Below are 24,469 nucleotides of genomic sequence, written 5' to 3'. Positions count from 1 at the left end.
TGCATGATAAAATATAATCAAACCATATGTTACATGCAACAAAGAAGGGTCTAAAATGGATGTTGGATGTAAACAAAATTTTCCCTAGGATTTAACCGGAGGGAAAATAAAAAGGAAAAAGAAAAAAGAAAAGAAAAGAAAAAGGCTGCAAATGAGAAAAGCACAAAAACCCCATAAAAAAACCCAGGAAGCAAATTGATGGCGGCGAGTATTAGGAGAAGGGAAAGGGAAGTAGCTATCCATCTCTTTCTGGCCAAAAGGGGCTTAGGGAGGAGTGAGAGGAGAGAATGAAGAGAAAAAGGAAAAGAGAGAACATGGTGTTGGGGGAGGAGGAGAGGAGAGAGAGTGGTGGGAGGAGGGCAGGGAGGAGGGTGCTGAAAAAGCCACGTGGCGAAATGGGAGTGGTTGGGTGGTTTTTGTTTGCTGAAGCTCCCACAACAACAACACAACCCCTCCTGCCATGTCAGACTAACCCCGTCCTATGACCCCGGCGAATCCGTATCGTATGCTTTCTCTCTCTCTACAAAATTCTCTCTCTAAAACTCTCTCTCTTTCTATTTGTATCTCTTTCTCTCTCTATTTATTCATTTGTCTCCCTCTTTCTCTCTCTCATCGTATATCCCCATGCTTCATTCTATGCCCTAATCGCTCAATCTAATGCTCTCTCTCCCCCTAGAGTCTCTATCTCCATGTATTGAACTCCTTTTCGCGTTTTGATTCTTCAATAAGATTGGTAAGCTCGTTAATCCGTTTGGTTACTGTTTCTTTCTTGATTTTTGTACTTATTCGTTGGTGGGTATTTCCTGTTTTCTTAATTGGAGCTGATTCATGTGTGCTTTGGTCTTCATTGTGGTGCCAGTGTGGATGATATGGTGGTGTTGTTTTTAATTATCCGTGAAAGATTTGATCTTTTTTGAGTGGTTTTGCAATTGGGTTTTGGAGTGGTTTGTGCGATGAGTCGTTAGTGAAATGAGGTTTTGGGTTTTGTTTTTGAGTTCAATGTGTTTTTGATTGCTGAACTCTTTGCTGATTTCTCTTTTGTGGAGGATTTTACACATTTGATAACTAATTGTTTGGGAATGGAAGGTTTACAGGATTGTTGGATGGGGCACCCGTGTCTTGGTCCAATTGTTGGATTCTGGTCGTTGTATAGTTTGTATCTGTTTTAGAATGCTGTTTTGAACTGGGTATGTAGAAATGTGGTGAATGATTGCAAATCTTACGGTATTCTTAGCAAATTTGAACTCGGGCATTAGTGATTTATTGAAAAACTTTGTGTGTTTGATTGATGGAGTTGAAGTTGACATGAATGTATATCTTGGTGTTGAAATTGGATAGTTTTTTCCATTATTTTTGTCGTTATACAGTAAAATAGAAACTGAAAAAGTAGAATAAACTGCAAGTTTTGTGCTTGATTGCGGTTGGATCAGGATAAGAAGCTAAAAATTGATATGCTTTTGTTGCATTTAGGTGAAGTACTTCTTTTCCCTGACAACTAACTGTCTACCATCTTATGATCAATTGGAAGCAAAATGTCTTGTGTTTCCTGATTTTGTTTACTTGTCATGAACTGTTCTAATTGCTGCCATATTTCAATTGGCATTCAGTCCTCTAGGTGTGCTTTGATGCTTTAGTCAAAATTACTTTGACTAGTGATAATTGAAAAAATATGACTTGAGTACTCTTTCCATCATCCCTTCCCTTCAATATTGATTCAAAGCTACTTGGTGTTCTGCTTGGTGATCCATAGTGGAAAGAGTACATTTGAAAGACAATGTCAGTCTCTTGAATGCTAGAAAGATGGATAATGAGTTAGATCAAGGTTCAAGCACTTGTAACTTATTGGACTGCTGGAATTTCTGGTGTACAAGTCAAGACTTCTCTGAAAGTTGTCAGAAGATTTTCTCTTGTTTGCTCAAGTACAGCAATTATTGAAGCTTATTGATGTAGTATAATTGCTTTGAAGTGGGGAATTGACAATTTTAGATGGATTGGGTAAATATTTCTCCTGATGGAATGGCTAAAGCAACTATGATGTTCTATTTTATCAAAATTTGATACATGCATTGGCCATCCTCTTTATTTGTTCTCCTTCAGAAACTTGCTTAACCCATGTTTATATGTTTTCCTTGCGAGCATTTGGAGTCATTACAAATTTCTGTGCTACTTATCTAAATGTAGAATTTTGAAGTTCCTTATATATTGATACTATACTCATTCCCATGTTTTCTCTTGTTGAACTTGCTGACTCTTTATGATGTGATCATGTCATCTTATAGTATTTTTGAATGTTGATATTTCCATTATTGATCATATTTTTAATATATTTAATAATGTTGAAGTGCAGAAGGGCTTTGATGCTTTGCAGTGGCTAGACAGCTGTCCTGAAGCTTTGATGGTGGAGCTTCTTTGTTGATTAATGATATGATTCCATCTTTTTTAGTCATAAATGTAAAACCTAGAATCCAAAGATGAAGGAAAATGGTTCAATGACTAGCAAAATGATCAACAGAAACTGGGTCCTGAAGCGCAAACGTAGAAAACTTCCGTGTGGACCTGATCTATCTAATGGTAAGGAAGGCACTTCTATAGCCTCAGAATCTACAGGAAATACTTCTTCAGCTAAGCGTCGGCTGAAAGGTGAAGCAAGTTCTGATCGATCCGCATTGAAAAAGAAAGGAAATGATGGGGTGAGTTGTTTTTCCCAGTTAGCATTTCTAATTTATTTCTGTTGGATATTTGGCTGTGCCGTTTCTTGAACTAGCATGCTGAACATTGTGCTGATCTGGACTTTGGCTACAAAACTGTATATGGTTGTTCCATTCAAGTTCCCTTTACAGATTCTTCTGCCTGTGTTGTTATTACTGCAATATTGACTGTGATTAGCATGTTTTAACTATTCCTGACTTGTGATCTTCTTAATTATTTCATTTTCCAGTACTACTTTGAATGCGTGATCTGTGATCTTGGTGGAAATTTGCTGTGTTGTGACAGCTGTCCTCGAACCTATCATCTCCAGTGTCTCAATCCACCTCTTAAGGTATGTTCATTTTTCCTCCCTAATGTGTTCATGACCCCTTTAGACCTCATTTGATATAACTTTTTGCTTCTGCTTTTAGCACAAGTAGAAGCAGAACCATAAACTATGATTTCTAGTTAGCTGATGGGTTAGCTTTTGTGAATTGTATTTCAAAAGAGCTTTTAATTCTGCAAGAGCCTTTTTTGTGTGTTTGGAGAAACATTTCTTGAATCTCTTATAACCTTGAAATGATTATTTTATCTACTTGAAAAGAGAATTCCTAGCCTACTTGGAAATGTAAAAGATCCAAACTTCTTTCCACACTTGAAAAATATTCATCTAATAAATTAAAATGCAACATCCATCTCCCATTATTAAGTGCAAAAATATCAATAACAATAAATTAAGTATTGTAAATTATGTCCTAAAATATGATTTATACAAAAAACCAATTATGTCCTAAAATATGATTTATACACAAACATAAATTAATAATGAGATATAAGAAGTGAATTAATTGCTGCAAAAGATATGAATAGAAATAGTGATGGCATTGCTTGTATTCATGATCTTGATGAAATAATGGTGGGTGGATTAGTAGTATTTGAAGAGGGTATAATAGGCATTGCCGAAAAGAAATGAATTCTGATTGTTCCTATCTCATTCAAATCAATTACCTTAAAATATGTGTAGTTGGATTGTACATCTGTCTTGTCCATGATTTTTGATCTTATTCAATTTTTTCAATTCTTATTTTTAAGTTTAAAAAAATTTAAAGTATTATACGTGATGGTATCAGTTATAACTTCACTTGCTACTAACCACACTAGAATTGGCCATCATGTATTGTAAACACCATATGTTATGTAATCCTCACCAGATACAGATCCTAAATCTATTCCACCAACTAAAAAAGAAGTAAGAGTGCTAAAAGGATATGCTTTGTATTGTAAATATTGCTTGTCGAGATAAAAAGGGTTTCCATGTGAAGTTACTTCATCCTTGCTTCCGCATTAAACTCTTTTTAGAGCTTCAAGCAATTAATTACCAATAGTTAAACATCAATAAAAAAGTTCTTACTGGTCTTCAAGAAGATGTTTTGATCACTAAAAAGTCAATCTGGATAAGACCTTGCCTTTTTAGTTAAATATTGCAGTATTTGATACTTACATGTTCTTTTTTTTCTTTATATTTTAATTTATCAACTGAAGCGCATTCCGAATGGAAAGTGGCAATGCCCAAAATGCTGTCAGAAAAGTGATTCGCTTGAGCCCATGAGCCATCTAGATTCCATCTCAAAACGAGCAAGGACAAAGATTGTCTCTGCAAAATCTAAAAGTGAAATCAAGTCATCGGGTACTGAAAAGGTATCAAGGATTTTTGGAAGCTCCATTCTTGGAAAGAAAAGATCTGCAGTGAAAGCGAAATCTGCAATATCTCGCAAAGTCTGTTCCATTGAAAAGAAACTTGATTCATCCCAAATAGATGTATCCTCAAGCCCCAAGCCAAGTCATCCATCTGTTGGTGGTTCTATAGAGGGTAGTTCATCATCTGTGTTTGTTGATAATGAAAAGAAACCTGATTTGTCTCCAACAGGCACACCCACCGATAGGAAGTCAAACTCTGCAGCTAAGGAAGTCTTGCCTTTATCTAGGGATACCGCTTTGGAGCCAAATGATGAAGCTTCTGGAAGGAAGCCTGATTTATCATGTGATAATGGAACTTCTGGAAACAAACTTATTCACGCAATGGATGCTGCCACCCGCAAAGCCAGAAAAAGAAAGCATAAAGTTAATAGTGATGACAGTCAAAAGAAGTCTAGGACTGATAAAGGAAAACATGCTGCTAATACTTCTAAAAAAAGTGGATCCAAAGCAAATTCTATGAGCCCTGAGACTAGTAGATCACATCGAAAGCGTAGAACTGTGGATAAGGGTGTTTCTGCAGGTCTATCAAAGGAGGATGTTGGAATCAAGAGCTCAGATGTCCAGAAAAAAGATGAGGTCTCTCTCTCTCTCTCTATCTATCTCCTCCTCCCCCACCCCAATTATATGCTGCTCCTTTCTGTTGTTTCTTTCTTTCATTTTTTTTTTTTTTTTGAGCTTGTTTAGCTTGGAGAAATTGCGAATGACACTTATGTAGTTCACCATTTTTGAAAGTCTGGACTTGTTTTCAAATTACTGTTTTCTTTCTTTCATTTTGCATTTTCTTTTAATCCAAATTTTACCTTGCATGTTTAGTACAGAGGCAAATCTGGATTAGACTTATATGGTGCACTGATTTTGTGAATCTGGATTATTTTTCAAATAATAAAACAAAGAAAATATTCTGAGAGATACAGGTGCCTCACATTATGCACATAATTCAGTATTTTGTTTTAGCAAATGCACCTCCATACACATATTTACAGGAAAAATTTAGGAGATCTCACATGCCAAAGGCCCTGAAAGAATTGCAGATTGTTGATCAGTGTTTTTTATGCTCATCAAGTTTATTCTTAATTGCTGGGTGGGACGTCAGAAAGTTTGAACCTGATTTTCCTCAGGTTCACTGCATACACTCATATGCAGTAAAAACTTTGAAGTGTCATATGCTAGAGGTCCAAAAAAGATTTTGAACAGTTGATTGTTGTTATCATACTCATCAAGTTTACCTTTTTGGCTGAGCGAACTTGGAGCATTGGATAGTTTGAATCCTATGTTTCTTAGGTTCCCTACATACACTTGTAGGTGGTAAAAACTTACAGCTCTCACATGGTAGTGGCCCAAATGAATTTCAGAAAGTTTATCGATGTTGTCATCCTCATCAAGTATATTCTTGGTGGCGGATGTTTCCTAGGTGGGATGCTGGATGGTTTGAAGCCTATGTTTTTGGGTCCCTTCACCTTTCATGCACTTCATGTTGTGAGGCCTTTTCTTTGAATTATATGTACTGGTTGGCTAGTTATATTAGAATGGAGGAAGATTATTTTTATTAAGGGCATATATTGGCTTTATTAGATAATTATTATTAGGATCTTTGTATGTATGAACTCTTGAAAACTATTGCCTATTAAAGTAAGTATAGAATGGTCATGTCTATCCTACTTCAAATACAAGATGCTCTGATCAACCATGTGGATGGTTCTCAGGCTTGGGTGTTCTGCTTGTTGCTTTTGCTCTCCTCATGAACACCCTATCCCACCCTTTAGGCGCCTATTGTATACTCCCTATATGTTTTGGGTTGTTCTTTGGACGCTCTTCTCTCTCTCTGTCTCTCTCTATATATATATATATATAAATTTGTGTTTTTACCTATCAATAAAATATGAACACCCCATCCGATCGCCTCCTCTGCATGTCCTCAAGTCAGATTCCCTTTGGTGCCTTTTAATATATTCTTCCTTTGCTTAAAAAAAAGAAACAAAACAAAACAAAACCTAACTTTGAACCATCAAATGGTAAGTAAAGATCCTTATTTAATGTTTTGTAAAGAGTTGATCTTTGTATGGTAAGTGTGGAAACATTAATCATTCCTTAGTAATCTTTGGTTTTGGGGTAGCATGTACAGGGAAGTAGGCTTCCACTGGGTAGCTGCTACTAAGGTAGCAGGAATAGATCTACTAGGCCTTGAGTCAGGTTGAACTCCTCTCCCCTCACTACTCTCTTTGGTTCTGCCTTTCACTATCTCTTATTGATTTTTGTAGATTGGGTAGGTTCTTGGTGAGGGAGGGAGTGGTTGTTTTTTGATTGTCCTCTCTCTTAAAGGTTGTGCCTTTGGGTACCATCGGTATATGTTCTGTATGCCTTGATGTATATCATCATTGTTTATTTATAATATTTCCCCTTTTACTTATCAAAAAGAAGTTTGGAACCATTGAGACGCCAATTTCTTTTTCTCCCAAATTTAATTTTCCTTGTATTGTTTTCTTTCTGATGGCATATGCCTGCTATTTCTGGCATATGAAAACCTACACTGCTCAATGACCATTATCTGAAAGTATATATAAGACTGTCTCTTGTTACCATTTCACTAGTCCTTTTATATGTTGCTGTTGTATTATGCTGGTCACCTCAGTGCAATAAATCTGTCTCTGTTGTCTGATTCCATTACCTATTTATGTGCATAGATGTGAAATATGTAATTTCTTTTCGGTTTCATTTTTGTGTTCATACATATTATCATGGTAACTATCATCGACATTGTCATCATTTTCTTCTTTTTTCTTCTTACTATTGTTGTTGTTGCTTTTATTACTGCTATATTAGTGTCTTTATTTCCTATGATGCAGAAGCTTCCTGTGGAAGGAACAAACCCATCACATGATGTTGTTGAAGCAGGGGGTAACATGGATGAAACAGTGACATGTGAAGAAAATGTTACTGGTGAACTTCAACAGGTAAATGAACTCTTTAGATTATAACCTGTGGAATTACTTGTTTCAATGCTATTTTGTCTCAATGTGCTCTCTGCTGAGTTGTTCTGGTTTGCCACAATAGAATTGATTCATGTTCTTTCATTTTCATTCTCATCATAGGTTGATCGGGTTCTGGGATGTCGAGTCCAAGGTGATAATACAAACTCTTCATGTCACATCTCTGTGACGGTCCCGACTGACCTGCCATCTGATAATGTACTAATTCCAGAAAATCAAAACAGGTCACCCGAGGAAATTCTTAGTGGTGATGTAGATTTAGATGGAGAAACTGCTGAAAAACTTCACGAGGGTTGTCAGGGCATGACCAACTGTTCTGAGGGGGAGAAAAACATTAAAAATGATGTCAGAGTTGATAAAATAAATGTATACAGAAGGTCTGCTACCAAAGAATGTAGAGAAGGGAATGCCATGAATACAGAAAGGAGATGTGCCAAGAGTTCTACAGCCATTGATGGTAAAGATCAAGATCAATCTGCTGTAACTACCGAAAATTTGAGGAAACAACCAACCGAAAAGATGGTGATAGAAGATAGCACCAATGTTACTTTAAGAAGTCATGAGAATGATGAAAGCCCAAAAATTTGTGAGACACCTGTCTCTCATGAAAACAAGAACACAGATGCAGATACTGAAATGAAAATGGGTGGTGGTGCAGAAAATACTGTTCAGGATGCTACCTTGGCTGAATCTGCATCTTTTGATGGAGAGATGGTCTCATATGAATTTTTAGTTAAGTGGGTGGGAAAGTCTCATATTCATAACAGTTGGATTTCTGAATCCCAGCTGAAACTTCTGGCAAAGAGAAAACTTGAGAATTACAAGGCAAAGTATGGAATGGCAGTGATAAATATCTGTGAGGAACAGTGGAAGCAGCCTCAACGGGTGATTGCTCTCCGTGCTTCAAAAGATGGTACAACTGAAGCTTTTGTCAAATGGAATGGTCTCCCTTACGATGAATGCACTTGGGAAAGACTAGATGAACCAGTGGTTGAAAAATCTTCTCATCTGATTGATGCATATAATCAATTTGAAAAGGAAACGTTGGAAAAAGATGCTGCTAAGGATGACTTGCCCAGGGGGAAGGGTGATGGTCATCAGAGCGACATAGTTACTCTTGCAGAGCAACCCAAGGAGCTAAAAGGCGGTTCATTATTTCCCCATCAGCTGGAAGCTCTGAATTGGCTACGTAAATGCTGGCACAAATCCAAGAATGTGATACTTGCTGATGAAATGGGGCTTGGAAAAACAGTGTCTGCTTGTGCTTTTCTTTCATCATTATATTTCGAGTTTAAAGCCACATTGCCTTGTTTAGTTTTGGTTCCTCTTTCCACCATGCCCAACTGGCTTGCTGAGTTTTCATTATGGGCTCCTAATTTAAATGTTGTGGAGTATCATGGGTGTGCAAAAGCAAGAGCCATAATTCGCCAGCATGAATGGCATGGCACTGATCCAAATGGGTCAAATAAGAAAACGGCTTCCTATAAATTTAATGTTCTTTTAACTACATATGAAATGGTTCTTGCGGATTCCTCTCATCTGCGTGGTGTTCCTTGGGAAGTTCTTGTGGTTGATGAGGGGCACCGTCTAAAGAACTCAGGAAGTAAACTTTTCAGCCTGCTCAATTCATTTTCTTTCCAACATCGAGTACTGTTGACTGGTACACCTCTTCAGAACAACATTGGTGAGATGTATAATTTGTTAAATTTCTTGCAGCCGGCTACATTCCCTTCCCTATCTTCTTTTGAGGAGAAGTTTAACGATCTTACAACTGCGGAAAAAGTAGAGGAATTGAAGAAACTTGTTGCTCCTCATATGCTTCGCAGACTTAAAAAGGATGCCATGCAAAATATTCCTCCTAAGACTGAACGAATGGTCCCAGTTGAGTTGTCGTCCATCCAAGCTGAATACTACCGTGCAATGTTAACAAAGAACTATCAGCTTTTACGGAACATGGGAAAAGGGGTTGCCCAGCAATCAATGCTCAATATTGTGATGCAGTTAAGAAAGGTTTGCAATCATCCATATCTCATACCTGGTACTGAGCCTGATTCTGGGTCCGGAGAATTCCTTCATGAAATGCGGATAAAAGCTTCAGCCAAGCTGACTCTGCTGCATTCCATGCTTAAGGTGTTATATAAGGAAGGCCATAGAGTCCTTATATTTTCACAAATGACAAAACTTCTTGATATCCTTGAGGATTATTTGACTACTGAATTTGGGCCCAGAACATTCGAGAGGGTGGATGGTTCTGTTTCTGTGGGTGATCGTCAAGCTGCCATTGCACGTTTTAACCAAGATAAAACTCGGTTTGTCTTCCTTTTGTCAACACGCTCTTGTGGACTTGGGATCAATTTGGCAACTGCTGACACTGTCATTATTTATGACTCTGATTTCAACCCACACGCTGACATCCAAGCAATGAACCGGGCACATCGAATTGGACAATCAAATAGACTTTTGGTGTACAGGCTTGTTGTTCGTGCTAGTGTTGAAGAGCGTATTTTGCAGCTTGCAAAGAAGAAACTGATGCTTGATCAACTTTTTGTGAACAAATCTGGATCTCAGAAGGAAGTTGAGGACATCCTAAGGTGGGGAACAGAAGAACTTTTTAATGATTCTTCCAGTGTAACTGGGAAAGATGCAGGTGAAAATTCTTGCAACAAAGATGATGTAATTCCAGACGTAGAACATAAAAGTAAGAGAAAGGCTGGTGGCCTGGGGGATGTCTACAAGGATAAATGTACAGATGGAAGCACCAAGATTGTATGGGATGAAAATGCAATTATGAAATTGCTTGACCGTACAAACCTACAGTCTTCATCGCCTGCTGAGGCTGATCTGGAGAATGACATGCTAGGCTCTGTAAAGGTGAAGTATAAGATTTATGTCATTTATGTGCAATCAATTTTGATATTCGACTATATTAGCTGAAAATGTGTGAAATCTATGTTTGATGTCTCTGTTGTGAAAAAAACCTTGAAATTCCTTTTTTCTTTGCATCATTTTTGTTAGAGAGTTTATTAATTGTAATTTCTAAAATTTATGCTAATGTGACTGAATTAAGTGTGGCAGCTTAAGTCAGTAAATTTTACTGTCAATTTTAACCTGCATATGCATGCTAGGTGAAGAAATTTGGCTTTTGCTAATGATTAATCTACAAGGAGACATCAATAAGTCAATTTTGTGAATGTGCCTCTTGTCTAGCTCCCTCAAATATAGAGAATCTGAAATATTTTCATAGTTATTTTGGTAACTTAACAGATTGTCAATGTTTTGTCAGTTTTTTGTTCCTTTTTTGGATTTAGTTTGGCCTTATTTAGATATTAGCAAGTTTTTACTTGTTTTAGCTAAAGTTTCTAATTTTTAGTAGTAGGATTTGGCAACTAGGCCTCAAGGAAAATCTTTGTTTCAATATAGGTAAACCTATAAAAGGTTCTTATTTGGTTTTCTCTTTTTAAGCTTGAGTTTTACCTTAGAAACTTTTTATTTAGGTAAAAGTTTATTTTTTTGAGACTAATTTTTTATAGTTTGAGGGATTTTGGCTTTGTTTGGTAACTGTTTTGAAAACAATTCTGAAAACAGTTTTTGAAGATTGTTCTTCTATGATGTAAGTGTGTTTAGAAACTTGAAATGTTTTTAATCTGTTTTAAAAATAATTTTTATACCTATTGTTTCATTTTTATAATCATTCTACTTGTTTGTATAATTATTATTATTTTTTTAAAGTCCTCATAAAACAAGTGAAAATAACTAAAAGATGTTCTCTAAAAATACACTGTTTTTTATTTTTAAGAACAGAAAATAGGAAACAATTTTTGGTTTTCAAACTTATTTTCCTGTTTTGTTGTTCTAGAGAACAAAAAAAAGTTCTCGAAAATAGTTGTCGAACAAACGCTTTGTAACTATGCTTCTATATAAGCAAGGTTTGTAGCAACAATTTAATCATTTAGTTATGCAAAGTATGCATTCTTTTAATGGTGAGACCACATTAATTTCTCTTCTAGGTGAAACTCCTAAGATGCTTTATTGAGACTTCAAGATTCACTCTAAAAATTTTAATTCCACCATCCTGAACCCAAAAAACCTACAATTTCTTTGCTGTCCAGAAAATTTATTGAACCTTTTCCTTTAATTCCAGTGCATACACCTTCTAAAATTAAATCCTTATTCCATCCATAAACAACCCTAATTGCACCTTCTCCTCCATAAACCCTAAGAAGAGAAGTCCTTGCCTGTTGTTATTTGATTATAGGCAAATACTTTTTTGGTTATTCTAGATAACATCCTTGTACTGGAGGATTCTTTCTACCTTGGCATCTTTTATACACAATTTTTTTACTTCTGTTTTTTTTTACGTTTCTTCTGATATATAGGAATGAGCTATCTGACAGATTAGCTCAGAATTAAATGAAATTATGGGAACGTATAAAAATACTTTCTAGTTTTTATTGAAGTCTTGCAAAAAACTTGATCATACCCTCATGTACCCCTCAGGTCATCATGTAGACAATCTAGTTGAGTCATTGACTGGGTTGAAACCCATTGTAGGTGGTTTGAGTTCAGGCTTCTGGACTAAATCAACATAGAATGAGCCCTCATACTTTTTTATTGTTAATTTGACATTGTTTCTTAATAATGTCAAACCCAACTCAACTCAATGAAAATGTTAAGTTGGAGGCTATTATTTTTCAACCCAACTCAACTTGAGCTTTTAACAGTCTCAAACTGTTGTAATGTATTGCAAGTGCACTAAAATATAATTCTCCTAAAAGGTATTCTTTAGACTGTCCAAACGCTTAAACATTGTAAATATATCAGCTTATACTTGTGTTTTCTTTTTCCTGTATTTTCTTTTTCTCTTGATGTAGAAAGTTGTTTTGGTTGCATCTGAGCTTCTCTATGATAAACCTTTATTACTGATTTACATAGATATACAACTTATAGGATTTTTAGCTTTGAGTTTTTCTTGCGTTTTCTTCAATCTTCCTCCTCCCCCTTGAACAAGCTTTGCATGCATAGCTTTTCATTTGCCTTATGCTTCATGCAAATCCATCCAGACTTTTTTTTTTTTTTTTGTCATGCATCTATATATCATTAATGACTTTAACAAGCATTATAACGAAACTAATATCCTCTGTTTTTCTTTCATGCATGAAATGTTTCCCATCCCTCATCTCTCTGATCAGTCACTGGAATGGAATGATGAGCCAACAGATGAACAGGGTGGAACAGAATCACCTCCTGTTGTCACTGATGATGTTTCAGCACAAAATTCTGAAAGAAAAGAGGATAATTTGGTTGGTACTGAAGAAAATGAATGGGACAAACTTCTGCGTATAAGGTAAGAAATTGGTCCTTGTGGTTACTCTCTTTCACTGCTTCAATGCATTACTGTATCACCAATATGCCTGCTTGTGTGATATATTCCAACATTCATTTCAGGATTACTGATGTTATTAAGATATTAGAAATATCCAAAAGAAAGAAGCTTGAGTAGAAAAGTTACTCTTTAAATTTGATGAAACTTTATATTAGGACTTGGTTATGTTTTGGTCATATTAGAAAATGGAACTAAATGTGTGGGGTTATTGTGTGTACAGAAATGAAATTCACTGTGTCTCTAAAAATTCATTATTGAAAATTCAAGAAATGATTGAAACTGATATAGTGGCTTGACATGGTAACAAGGTTGGATTCAGGAAATGTACAATAGGGTTCTAAATCAATGAAATGTTCGTAAACACTGTAAAATTGGTGAAATTTTTATTGTTTTTTCCTTCTAATTTGCAATTGTATATGCTTATTAAAATTTGAGAAAGTCGATCCTCATTTTGTGTTAAATTAGCCATTTTCTTTACTATCACTAGCATGTTTCTCATATGATTTTTCTTATTATCTATTTTGTAAGAAACATAAGCTATTTATTCGAAGGAGGTATAAAGAATGATGAGGGATCCTTTGAAGAAAGTAGTATGAAGTATAAGAGGCCCATTCTACTGCATAAAAAAAATGAATGGAAAAAACTCAACGGCAACCTAGAAACCTTAAATGAGGGGGGAATAGTCTTCACAAACTCTATAGGAGTCCTCTTGGTGGGACCAGTAGCATCCTAATTTACCAAGATAGGATCCCTACTGAAGGAGAAAAGCATGGCCCTTGACAAATCAATGATCCAAATGACAATGATCAGATCTCCAAGCATCTCTACAGCCTATCATCCTATGAAGATTGAAATCCTTGACTTTGTAATATCTTGTATCTAATATCACCAAATCATTGCAAAAGAAAGAATAAAGATGTTTTATATGATGGGTCCTAATTGTTAAATTAATTAAAATGAATTTATTGTTATTTACTAAATCTAGCCATATTCAGTTTCCATTATGTATGATGACAGTATGAAAACTTTCAGATATCAACACACAGTAATATGAAAAATCAAGACTTCAAGATATCACCTAATTAAAAGCTTGCATTTGGCAGCTGAGTGACATATACACATAACACTAAGAAGTAAACATATCAAAGTTGTCTCGCCACAACTTCCTCTAACCACTTCCTCTCTTACACAATAAACTGCTTCTTCTCCTTTAAATTGACATATGAATTTCATAGAGCAAATCTTTGCCCAAATTCAAAACATTGTATTCATTAATGATTTACGAGAAATCTAACAAGGCTAGATAGGAGAGGATAGACATAAAAGATGCCAAAGAATAATTTATGTTTTGATATTCCTAGAATACCTGCATTAGAAAAATGGAAGTTTGTTAATGGTGGATATCAAAGTGTAATGTATGTTTAATTGGGTTAGATGGGAGAAATATCAAAGTGAGGAGGAAGCTGCTCTTGGTCGGGGGAAGCGACAGAGAAAAGCTGTTTCTTATAGAGAGGCATATGCTCCACACCCAAGTGAAACATTGAGTGAGGTAATATTATTTGCTTTCTTCATGCAAGCAGATTACTTTTCCAAGGATATAGTATTTTATGACTTTTTTTTTTTTTTTTTTTTCCGAATCAACGTATGATGCACCATTATTCTAAATTGTTGACAGATGCCAAACTTCCGTATGTTGGGGTTCTGTTTGTCTTTGGGAATTAATGCTTCTTAGTAAAGGTGTATTTGTATATGGTCTTTTTGTATTGCTAATGAAGTTGGGACAAGGGAGATTCTCTTGGATAAGTTCACTTTCTTTTGTTTTGTTTGATTTAAAAAAAAAAATAGTGATTCATTGAAAGATGAAAAAAAATAAATTATCCTACCTATTTAGCTTGTTTCATAGCAAAAACAAGTTATCACTTATTACTGGATTCTGCTTAAAACCTTCTTAATATGTTAAATAAGAGATTCCTGACTAAATACTATAAGTGGTTCAAATTGTCTTTGGGTTGGAGCTTTGTTCTCTGGTTGATTTTGTTAAAGGTCCTAGTTATGGTTGGAAATTTGCTCCCCCCCCCCCCCTTTTTTTTTTCTTTTTCTGGTTCTTCTGTTGGTGCTTTCTGTATACTTCCTGTATACATGAGTTGCACACACCTATAAATATGTTTCTCCATTTGCCTATAAATAAAAATTAAGTGGTTCTAAATTTTTGTGACTTAAATTCCTCTTTACCATATTGTTCAAATCAATTTCTTTTTAATATTCAATCATTCCTGCAATAGATTTCACTATAAAGAAACTTGTTCTATGCTATTGTCTTCTTTCCTATTTTGATTCCAGAGAAACACTTTAAATTTTTTCATTTTTTTCTCCTTTTCTCTTAGAGATTAGAGATCTCACTGCCCCAAAAAAAAAAAGGTGGAGCCTCTTCCATGGGCTTGTTTTTTCCAAGATTTTTGTAATCAGTTATGGTTTTAACTTTAACTTTTACCTCCTTTTTTTTTTTTTTTGATGGGCAATATAAGAACCCAAACCCCTATATCATTCCGATATATAATGTTAAAATTAATATATTATAATTGATTGTTTGATTTTTCGTCATTTATTGGATCAAAACAAAATTTATAACCTAATTCACTATTCTAGAGTAGCTTGTACCCGATCAAAAAGTGGTTTTAATACAAGCTATTATAGTATAGTGGTTTTTAGGTGTCGTCCACTAGGATGAATTGTTCTCGGTAATTAAGTCTTGAATGAGAGGAGAAGAAATGATTGTGATTAAGTGAAATTCTCGAAGTTAGGATTTTCTAGAAAATAATTTCCATGGCGAATAGATGTTGAGATCTAATTTTCATCAAGTTAGATTGAAAACCTAAATTTTCATTTAAACCGATTTTTAATTTAACTTTAAGTCTAGGTCTAATTTCTCGCCAAATTAGGTCATTTAATCCAAGAGATCAATTCAAATCATATATTCAATTCATCTTAAATTATCTTCTAGTGATTCACACAATGCAACTATTCAATCTCATCAAATCTAGCTTTAAGAATTTAATAAATCTACTTAGTTTGCATTGTAGTAATCATCCAAGACAATTTGAAGAGAAAAATCCCCAAAATTTAATTAATCAATCAATTGGATCAAATTACCTGTGTAATTCAAGCTCATTTCTCTAATTCACCATAGATCTTGTCTCTAGATCCTCCTTCCTTCGAGAAAAACGAGATTTAGTCACTCATGCTTGGAGATTTGGTTTCACAAGGCATGTTTGGCTAGTGAGAAAATGAAGGAAAATAGAGAATTCTATTAAGAGAGAAAATCTGGAAAATTCTACAATTAGAAATGTCCAAAAAGCTCTTTCATGAGAAAATCAAGTTCTATTTATAGGCCAAGGTCAAGTAGACACTTGGCATCATCTAAGAGGTATTCCGGAAGCTTCTTCATCAAACAATCTGGAGTTTAATTATAAAATGGCCATTTTGCATGAGATCAAGCAATTTTGCATGATTGTGCGAAATAAAAAATGCAACAGCAACAATTTACATCTTCCTGAAGCATTTTGCTTGACTGTGCAAAATTTTCGCATGATCATGCGAAATCAGCTTTGAAATTCCCCTTTGGCTTGCCGCACAAATTTCAACTCCTTTTTGTCATTTCTTCCATTTCTTTCTTTTGAATCTACCTCAACCACCTCCAAATCAGCTCCAAATCTTGGTCCAAGTGCATTGATTCTTCCTCATCATCCACATTATTTGCCCTCCTCAATTCCATTTCGCTTTTGTCACTCAATGCTTCAAAAATCACCTTGAAATATCTCCAAAACTTCACAAAACCATTAGTATCTCTTGCAAAGGCAACAATGTATTACTTGGGCATATTAGGCATAATTACTACTCAAAAGGTATGGAATTCATGCGAATTATTATTTAAAATATATTGTTTTTGAGTAGTAATCAATAATAAAATTAATATGTTGTAATAATGATAAATCATTTATACTATATCTATAAATTTGAAATTCAAAACATGTTTTATTGGAAAACATCATTAATTCTGATGTATCTCTGTGGGATAGCTCTTGATTTTAGAATCTCATTTTTAATTGTAAATTTGTCTACTTTCTATCAAATTGTTACATTTTTACCCCAAAAAAGAAAATGAAAACCATACAAAAAAGAAAATGTGGGATACTTTCTATCAAACCATACATTTTCACTTCTCTTTAAACATAATGTCATGCATGTTAATGTACAAATACATTATCAGATTTGGATAAATGTCATATGTGTTTTACATGATGAAATGGTTGTATATAGGAATTACTAGTTATAATAATGTTGTATTAACAAATGTCTGAAATAAACTATTTTCAAACTTCTACTGTTTTACTGATCAAACATTTGGATTCAATTCAATACTTAAACTTCTGATGATACCCATAAATTTCACTCTTGAATTCAGCACTACCTTCCTTCAAATTTTTAATTCAATACTGAAGTTATCGGTACTTGACTGCCTGTTTTCCATAAATTTTACTCTCCAAGTTAGCACTATCTGCCTTCAAAATTTTTAATTCAATACTAAAGTTTTCAGTACATAATTGCCTCTTTTATCAAGCGTACTCTTAGTTAATCTTGCTATAGAATAGTTAAACATACTCTGAGTTATAGCTTTCGGTTCTCTTACTTAATTGCCTGTTTTATTAAACGTGTTCTTAGTTAACAATCTATCTCTGTGGATTCATGTGGACATAGATCAAAGCACTATGTCTTTAATTGCCTGTTTTCCCTCTTTTTTGTTTTGCCTCTTCATGCTCATTGTATACCTCCTGTGTACTCTCATCCATTAGTTGCATTTTTAATACATTCTCTTGTATCTCAAAAAAAAAAACCTTGTCACTAGCTTCATTTGTTTAACTTGCATTTCCTTTGCTCATTGGTGGCATGTGTATATATTAAAACAGAGTGGTGGTGAAGAGGACCGAGAACCTGAACCAGAGCCAGAGCGAGAATATACTCCAGCAGGGCGAGCTCTAAAAGCAAAATTGTAAGTCGTGATTCTTTTCACAAATTTATACTGTTAATTGTTTCCAGTGAAGCCACCAGCGATTCAAGATTCTTAATTATTCTGCAGTGGCAATAATTCTAGCATATAGAAACTAATAGAATATATCATAAAAAGGATGGAAGTGTCAAGATTTAACTCGTTTCACAAAGTTAACACATCAGACAAGGTCTCATTGTGGAATCTTTTAGGAGTTTTGCAAAATAAATATTTTTGTTGTTCAAAAGTTTTTGATATTGGAAAGAGCATTGCTACTCTTCCCACCTTTTTTATCTCTTCTTTTACCACCTTATTAAGACGCCAAGTGATGACTGGAGGAAGGTGGTAAAGAAGGCGAGACTAGCATTTTCTTATTCAACAATAATTTAAAAACCATTTGATTCTATGTCATCAAATTGGCCATACTCGATGATTTGAGAATAATTCGGTTTCCGATTTTTTTCCTTACCATGGATGTTGCCATTTACCATCTCTTTGCTTTGTACAGTGCTAAGCTCCGTGCTAGACAAAAGGAACGGCTGGCTCAGAGGAATGCAATAGAGAGATCTTGCAATGTTGAGGAACCTTCAGTAACTGAGCCACTCTTGCCATTTCCTCCCATCAATGCCAAAGACAGGGAGCAAGTGACAAGATTAGCTCAACCTGTGAGAGAAAAGGCTCCAGCAATTGACTTGGAGGATGGTAAAATTGGTCAGCCATTGGATGCAATGAAGGGCAAGGCTGACTCTAATGTAAGGCTGGGCAGACAATCAAGGCACAAGAGTCATTTGGATCTTTCGGCCAGAGCTCTTGGCCATCCGTCTCCTGACATCTTCCTACCAAGTCACCATTATCAGGGTACAAGCTATCCTAACTTGGTGGCCAATAACAACTTGTTACCAGTTCTGGGACTATGTGCTCCCAATGCTACTCAACTAGAATCATCGCACAAGAACTTTTCAAGATCCAATGGCAGACAAACCAGACATGGGGTTGGACCAGAGTTCCCCTTCTGTTTAGCTCCTTGCTCCGGAACTTCTATGGAGATGGATATAAAAGGCCATGAGAATGCCTCAGACAAGCTAAGACTGCTAGATGCATCAACTGATCTGCTGCAGCGAAAGAATAACAATCCAGATAATTGTTCTCCCTTTGGTCCGGTATGCTCCCTCTCTCTCTCTTTCTCTCTCTCTCTTTCTGTTCACATAATTATCGTTATCATAATGCTTATTTTTATTTGCAGTCCCCTCCAGCTGCTCCACAAGAAAAAGGTTCTGATCATGTAGAAAGATCAGGTGCTGGTTTCTCTGATTTCCCAGAAAAGATGGCAATGGCCAACTTGCCTTTTGATGAAAAGTTACTGCCTCGATTCCCACTCCCAGCTAGAAGTATGCCCAATCCATATCCTGACTTCTTACCTAGCTTATCCTTGGGGACCAGAGTTGAAGCTGCAAATGACTCTGTGCAAGACCTTTCTACAATGCCATTGTTACCAAAATTTAAATTTCCTCCACAAGATGCACCTAGATATAATCAGCAAGAAAGGGAGGGACCTCCCACATTGGGCTTGGGCCAGACGCCAGCCACATTGTCATCCTTTCCTGAAAACCATAGGAAGGTCCTTGAAAACATAATGATGAGGACTGGGTCTGGATCAATGAACTTGTTTAAAAAGAAATCAAGAGTAGAAGGCTGGTCTGAAGATGAGCTTGATTTCCTCTGGATTGGTGTTCGTAGGCATGGCCGGGGTAATTGGGATGCTATGCTTAGAGACCCAAGGTTAAAATTTTCAAAGTATAAAACTGCAGATGATTTGTCAGCAAGGTGGGAGGAGGAACAACTCAAGATTTTAGAGGGACCAGCTTTGCCAATGCCAAAATCGAGCAAATCTACAAAAGGTAATAAATCTTCATTGTTTCCAAGCATCTCTGATGGAATGATGATGCGAGCGTTACATGGAAGTAGACTTGGTGCACCCATGAAATTTCAAAGCCACCTAACAGACATGAAATTGGGTTTTGGCGATCTTGCATCCGGTTTACCACATTTTGATCCATCTCATCGACTTGGTTTGCAAAATGACCATTTTTCACCTATTCCACATTGGAATTCTGACAAATTCCCAACAAATTTTGTTAGAGATTCTTCAGCTGGACCCTCTGATAGACCAGGAACTTCTTCAAACATACACATGGAGCAGCCATTTCTGCTCAATTCTTTTGGTACCAGCAGCTTGGGATCTCTAGGTTTGACTTCCTCAAGTAGCTTTGATCTGTTGCAGAAGGAGGATGAACTAGGTGCAACTAAGTATGGAAAATTGCCTAGTCTTCTGGATAGATCATTGAATCTTTTGCGCGATTCTCATAATAATATGGGTGCTGGTGAATCAACAAGCTCTGGATTGATGCCTGATCCAAATAAAGGGTTGAGTCTTTCCAATTCAAAAGGGAAAGAAGTAGAAGGAAGTAGTCCATCAAAGAATAAGCTACCCCATTGGCTCCGGGAAGCTGTAAGTGCTCCTTCAAAACCTCCAGATCCTGAGCTGCCTCCCACAGTCTCTGCAATTGCTCAATCAGTTCGCTTGTTATATGGTGAAGAGAAGCCAACAATTCCTCCATTTGTGGCCCCAGGCCCACCTCCCTCCCTGCCAAAGGATCCCCGACTTAACCTGAAAAAGAAGAAGCGCAGGTCACATGTGCTCAGGCGGCTCTCAGGAGATGTTGCTGGAACCAGCCGGAACTTTCAAAGCAGCCTCCATGGTGAAAATTTTGCATCAAGCTCTGTTCCTTTGGCCCCACCATTTCCTCTGCTTCCACAGAATACTGCTGGAGCCTCAGGACTTCCATGGATTGAACCCAACCTCAATCTGCCGCCTCTTAACCTAAATATGATGAATCCATCATCCTCATCATCGTTCTTAAAGCCCCAGAAGAAAAGCACTGGTTTGTCCCCTTCTCCTGAAGTGCTTCAGTTGGTAGCATCCTGTGTTGCCCCAGGCCCCCATATACCTCCAGTTCCTGGCATGCCAAGCTCAGGCTTCCTCGACAGCAAGCTCCCTTTGCCAAAATTCATCGACAGAGGTGAATTTCCAGACTCAACAGGGGCATCTGGAAATCAGAAGGGTAAGCAAACCTCAACCCTCAGTGTGCACGCTCCACTGAACCAGGAGAGAAGAGAACAGATTGAAAGTGGGGATTCCAGCAGCAAAACCCAGTCGGACCCTTCTCGTGCTGAACATCCAAATGTGGAGGAAATATCATCAGAGGGGACTGTCTCTGATCATCGGGTGAGTGACCATGAACCAGAGCCATAATATTGGAAATAGATTGATGAAGTGCTTGCCATTTTTTTACATGCTACTAAACTTTCAGGCCAGTTAGGATGTGCTCAAATTTTTGTAGACATGATTTTAAGTGTTTAAGTAGCAAAATATAGGATCATTTTAGGACATCTCTTGTGTAAATTTTCTGTAAGAGAAAAGGAAACTACATAATGTTGCCTGTTTGGTATTTGCTTCCCTTTTCATCTCACCCACATTCTATGAGCCTTTTTCCCCTCCTTTTCTTCCTGCTGGAGACAGATTCATCATTGTTACTCAATGTAGGGTTGGAATGGTGCCATTTCAGCTCCCAGGAAACTCTTGACAGATCTATATATATATATATATATATGATCAACACATATTTGATCACCTTTTTCTTTTGTTTACTTGAGCTGTTTCCTTTAAATGCATCGTGGACTGGCAGTGGCCACTGTTATATAAATTGTTTTACATGTATATGTCAAATAAACTTACATTTCAGCAGTTCTGGGCCTCTGGCCAAGGGGTTTTCTGTTGGTGTATCCACAAGTCATTTTATCAGTGCTTTGTACAACCTACAAAATTAGCTGTTAAGGTTGCAATTGGGGCTATTTGGGTTGGGTTTATACTTTGTAGCCACAATTCAAGCCCAATTTAACCAAGAAACACTATTTGAATCTGATTCAATCCATCATTTAGACCTAGATACTCAACCTAAGTTCAATTTGATTTTATTTTTCCAAGTTTGGAGGTTTGTGTTGATCAGATTAGATTCAGTTTATCTTGATGGTTGAGTTATTTGAGTCAAATTGTTTGAGTTGGGTGGAACTCCATCATTTACACCTAGATATGCTCAACCTAAATACTTCATTTTTTCGAGTTTGGAGTTTTGTTTTGAGTTTGGGTTGAAGCCACCTACGTTGTGACGAGGGATGGTTTAATTCGATTTGGTTTTAACTCCATCTCTAATCAAATTGAATCAATCAATTGTGAACATATGTCTAACTAAACTAAACCAAATTGACCACTCTAACCAACTAAACCAATCCATTTGAGTTGAGTTGATTAATCAATTTGGGTGTAAGCCCAACATATATTTTGTCTACAAATGGTAGGCCTTCTATTTTTCTTCTTTAAACCGTTTCAACTTTCAAGTGTCGTTAAATATGTAAACCCAACCCAAAATATTAGCTTGTATTTACTTCATTAGCTTAATAGAGCAATAAATATAACTTGAGAGAGAGAGAGAGAGAGAGAGGGAGAGAGGGAGAGAGAGAGAGAGAGAGGGAGAGAGGGAGAGAGAGAGAGAGAGAGAGAGAGAGAGAGGGAGGGAGAGAGAAATTACTTAATTTTACTCCAATTCAATTGGGTGTATCCTTGGACTTGGCCTGGAAGAGAGGCATAAATGTCTGTACAAAGCATCTAGTATTGACAATGTATTGTGACTCAGCACCGTATACACCAAATAAAAATGTAGAAATGAAGTCCAAAGTAGCTTGGGTTTTGGACACCACAAATTTCAAATCATATTTATTTGCCCACACCATTAATCACGGAAATTTGTCCCCAAAATACAACATATCCAAATGCTCCAACATTTTTAATAAATTGCTTGGAAATGGTAGCTTAGTTCCACAAGCATGGCATGTTTAAACATGTTTAATCCTCATTCAATGCACACAATAACCCCATAAACAAAACCCCTTTACAACTTTTTTTTTCTATTTCTTTAACTCGTTGATATAACTCGGGTTTTTCTACGATACCGGAAAATAATCTTTTAATTTATACAAAAAAGAAAAAAAATTTTGATTTAACATAAAAAAAAATAATCTCATTTATTTATGCCCCAATCCCATTTATATCTTTACATCTCACCATTTCCTTTCCTTCTACTTTTATTTAATAATTTGGAGATTAATTTTGGGGTGGGTTTGATAGAATAAAAAACCAATACCATAGAATTTTCACATTGTGAAATTAATGAACTTCAACTTAATGGCTAAAGGTACTACCTGCAAATAATTAATGAATCATTGTTTTTTTCCAAAGGTGTCCTTTTTTTTTGTGATGGTGTGTGATCAGTGGAGAGGCAGCAACATATATTTGGGGGGTCTTGGTTAGGGGAAAGGAGATATGGAGCTAAACCCAAAGAAAGCACATCTCGTTTTTACTGTAAAAGTAGAAACCAGCAGTGCAGTTAACTTTCCAAGTACACTTAGACTCCATACCCATTACAAGAAAGAATCTCCCCTGCTCCTATCTACTCTCTCTTCATGCTTTTGAGTTGTCTAAGTGCAGCACATATGCATAGAAAGTACTTAGTTAACATACAAAAGAGAGAGAGAGAGAAAGATCTCTCCATCTCCTATCCACTCTCTCTTCGTTTGTGCTCTTGAGTTGTCTAAGTGCTGGATACATAGAAAATGCTTACATACATATAAAAAAAAGGAAAAAAGAAAGAAATAAAGAAAGATCTGCCTCACTCCCATCCATTCTCTTCATGCACGTTGGTTTTTGAGTTGTCTAAGTGCAACACGGATGCATGCAAGAGGCTTAGTACTTATATGTAAAAAGAGAGAAGTAAAGAAAGAAATTGTTTCTAATGAGAAGGAGCGACTAGTCTTGGAGGGAGGGTAGTTGGGTTGGCCACAAACCTCGAGGAGAAGGCGTGGAACTGGTAGTAGTCTCCATCCAAGAAGCTCCCCCACCCACTGCTATCAAAGTTGAGAGAATAGCTCTGTGGGTCATACTTGCACTGAAACGTAGAACCCGAACTCGGCCGAGTCGCCGCCGCCCGGAGCATTCGGCTCTGTTTCTTCAGTTTCCTCACTAGTTTTCTTAACCCATGACAATGGGTTGAAGTAGTGGTACTAGTGCAAGAAGTGGTGGTGGTGGTGGTGGGCGCTTTTGAAGCGGCGGCGGTGGAGGCGGCGCCCTCACCGTCACCGTCGCATTTGGTGGCGGTGGTGGAAGTGAGCTTTGGCCATAGGAGGAGCCATATGTGAGTCATGTTTAAAAAAGACTGAGTTGATGCCACTTACTGCTATGTTCTCAAAGTCTGAGGCCTCTTTTCTCTATATATAGAAAGTGGCGTGTGGCGGAGACTGAAGGAGGCGAGTAGAGGTGGCACGCGACTACCGATAGAGAGGGTGGAGGGCATAGCCGCATAGGCATGTGGTCGGCTATTTATTATTATTTAACGTAAGATTTCATGCAAGGAGGGATTTGAATTAGTTTGGAGTCAGGACCATTTTCAAAAAATTGATGCTAGCTTTTACTCACGCTTTGGAATTATTGGTAACGTT

General features: G+C 36.5%; 2 protein-coding genes across 4 annotated transcripts; one reads left to right on the top strand and one right to left on the bottom strand.

Moving 5' to 3' along the window:
• The first annotated feature begins 368 nt into the window (after positions 1-368).
• Positions 369-21,568, top strand: LOC117925084 (protein CHROMATIN REMODELING 4). Of its 3 annotated transcripts, none has more exons than XM_034843939.1 (11): positions 369-503; positions 2,348-2,690; positions 2,939-3,040; positions 4,231-5,022; positions 7,290-7,397; positions 7,536-10,304; positions 12,623-12,777; positions 14,251-14,365; positions 17,781-17,863; positions 18,369-19,020; positions 19,104-21,568. In XM_034843939.1, exons 2-11 carry the CDS (start codon positions 2,472-2,474, stop codon positions 21,171-21,173), a joined length of 7,065 nt encoding a protein of 2,354 aa, XP_034699830.1. In that variant the 5' UTR covers positions 369-503; positions 2,348-2,471; the 3' UTR covers positions 21,174-21,568. The 3 variants fall into 3 exon arrangements, with proteins under 3 accessions (XP_034699830.1, XP_034699813.1, XP_034699822.1); XM_034843922.1 differs by lacking the exon at positions 369-503 and adding an exon at positions 539-733; XM_034843931.1 differs by lacking the exon at positions 369-503 and adding an exon at positions 539-733 and having other exon boundaries at positions 2,343-2,690.
• A 1,736-nt stretch (positions 21,569-23,304) lies between these two features.
• On the bottom strand, positions 23,305-24,191 carry LOC117923717. Its single transcript, XM_034842147.1, has one exon. It carries the CDS (start codon positions 24,172-24,174, stop codon positions 23,764-23,766), a length of 411 nt encoding a protein of 136 aa, XP_034698038.1. The 5' UTR covers positions 24,175-24,191; the 3' UTR covers positions 23,305-23,763.
• Between the last annotated feature and the right edge of the window lie 278 nt (positions 24,192-24,469).

The sequence above is a fragment of the Vitis riparia genome, chromosome 1 (assembly GCF_004353265.1).
Source record: "Vitis riparia cultivar Riparia Gloire de Montpellier isolate 1030 chromosome 1, EGFV_Vit.rip_1.0, whole genome shotgun sequence".
Lineage (NCBI taxonomy): Eukaryota > Viridiplantae > Streptophyta > Magnoliopsida > Vitales > Vitaceae > Vitis > Vitis riparia.
The sequence above is the reverse complement of the archived record's forward strand: the minus strand, read 5'-3'. Positions and strand labels throughout refer to the sequence as shown.

Bases quoted from the DNA above. Each gene is read 5' to 3' on its own strand.
- LOC117923717 (XM_034842147.1), bottom strand. From the start codon at position 24,174: ATGACTCACATATGGCTCCTCCTATGGCCAAAGCTCACTTCCACCACC.
- LOC117925084 (XM_034843939.1), top strand. From the start codon at position 2,472: ATGAAGGAAAATGGTTCAATGACTAGCAAAATGATCAACAGAAACTGG. The intron at 14,366-17,780 runs GTAATATTATTT...ATATTAAAACAG, and splicing joins CAAGTGAAACATTGAGTGAG to AGTGGTGGTGAAGAGGACCG. The intron at 19,021-19,103 runs GTATGCTCCCTC...TTTTATTTGCAG, and splicing joins ATTGTTCTCCCTTTGGTCCG to TCCCCTCCAGCTGCTCCACA.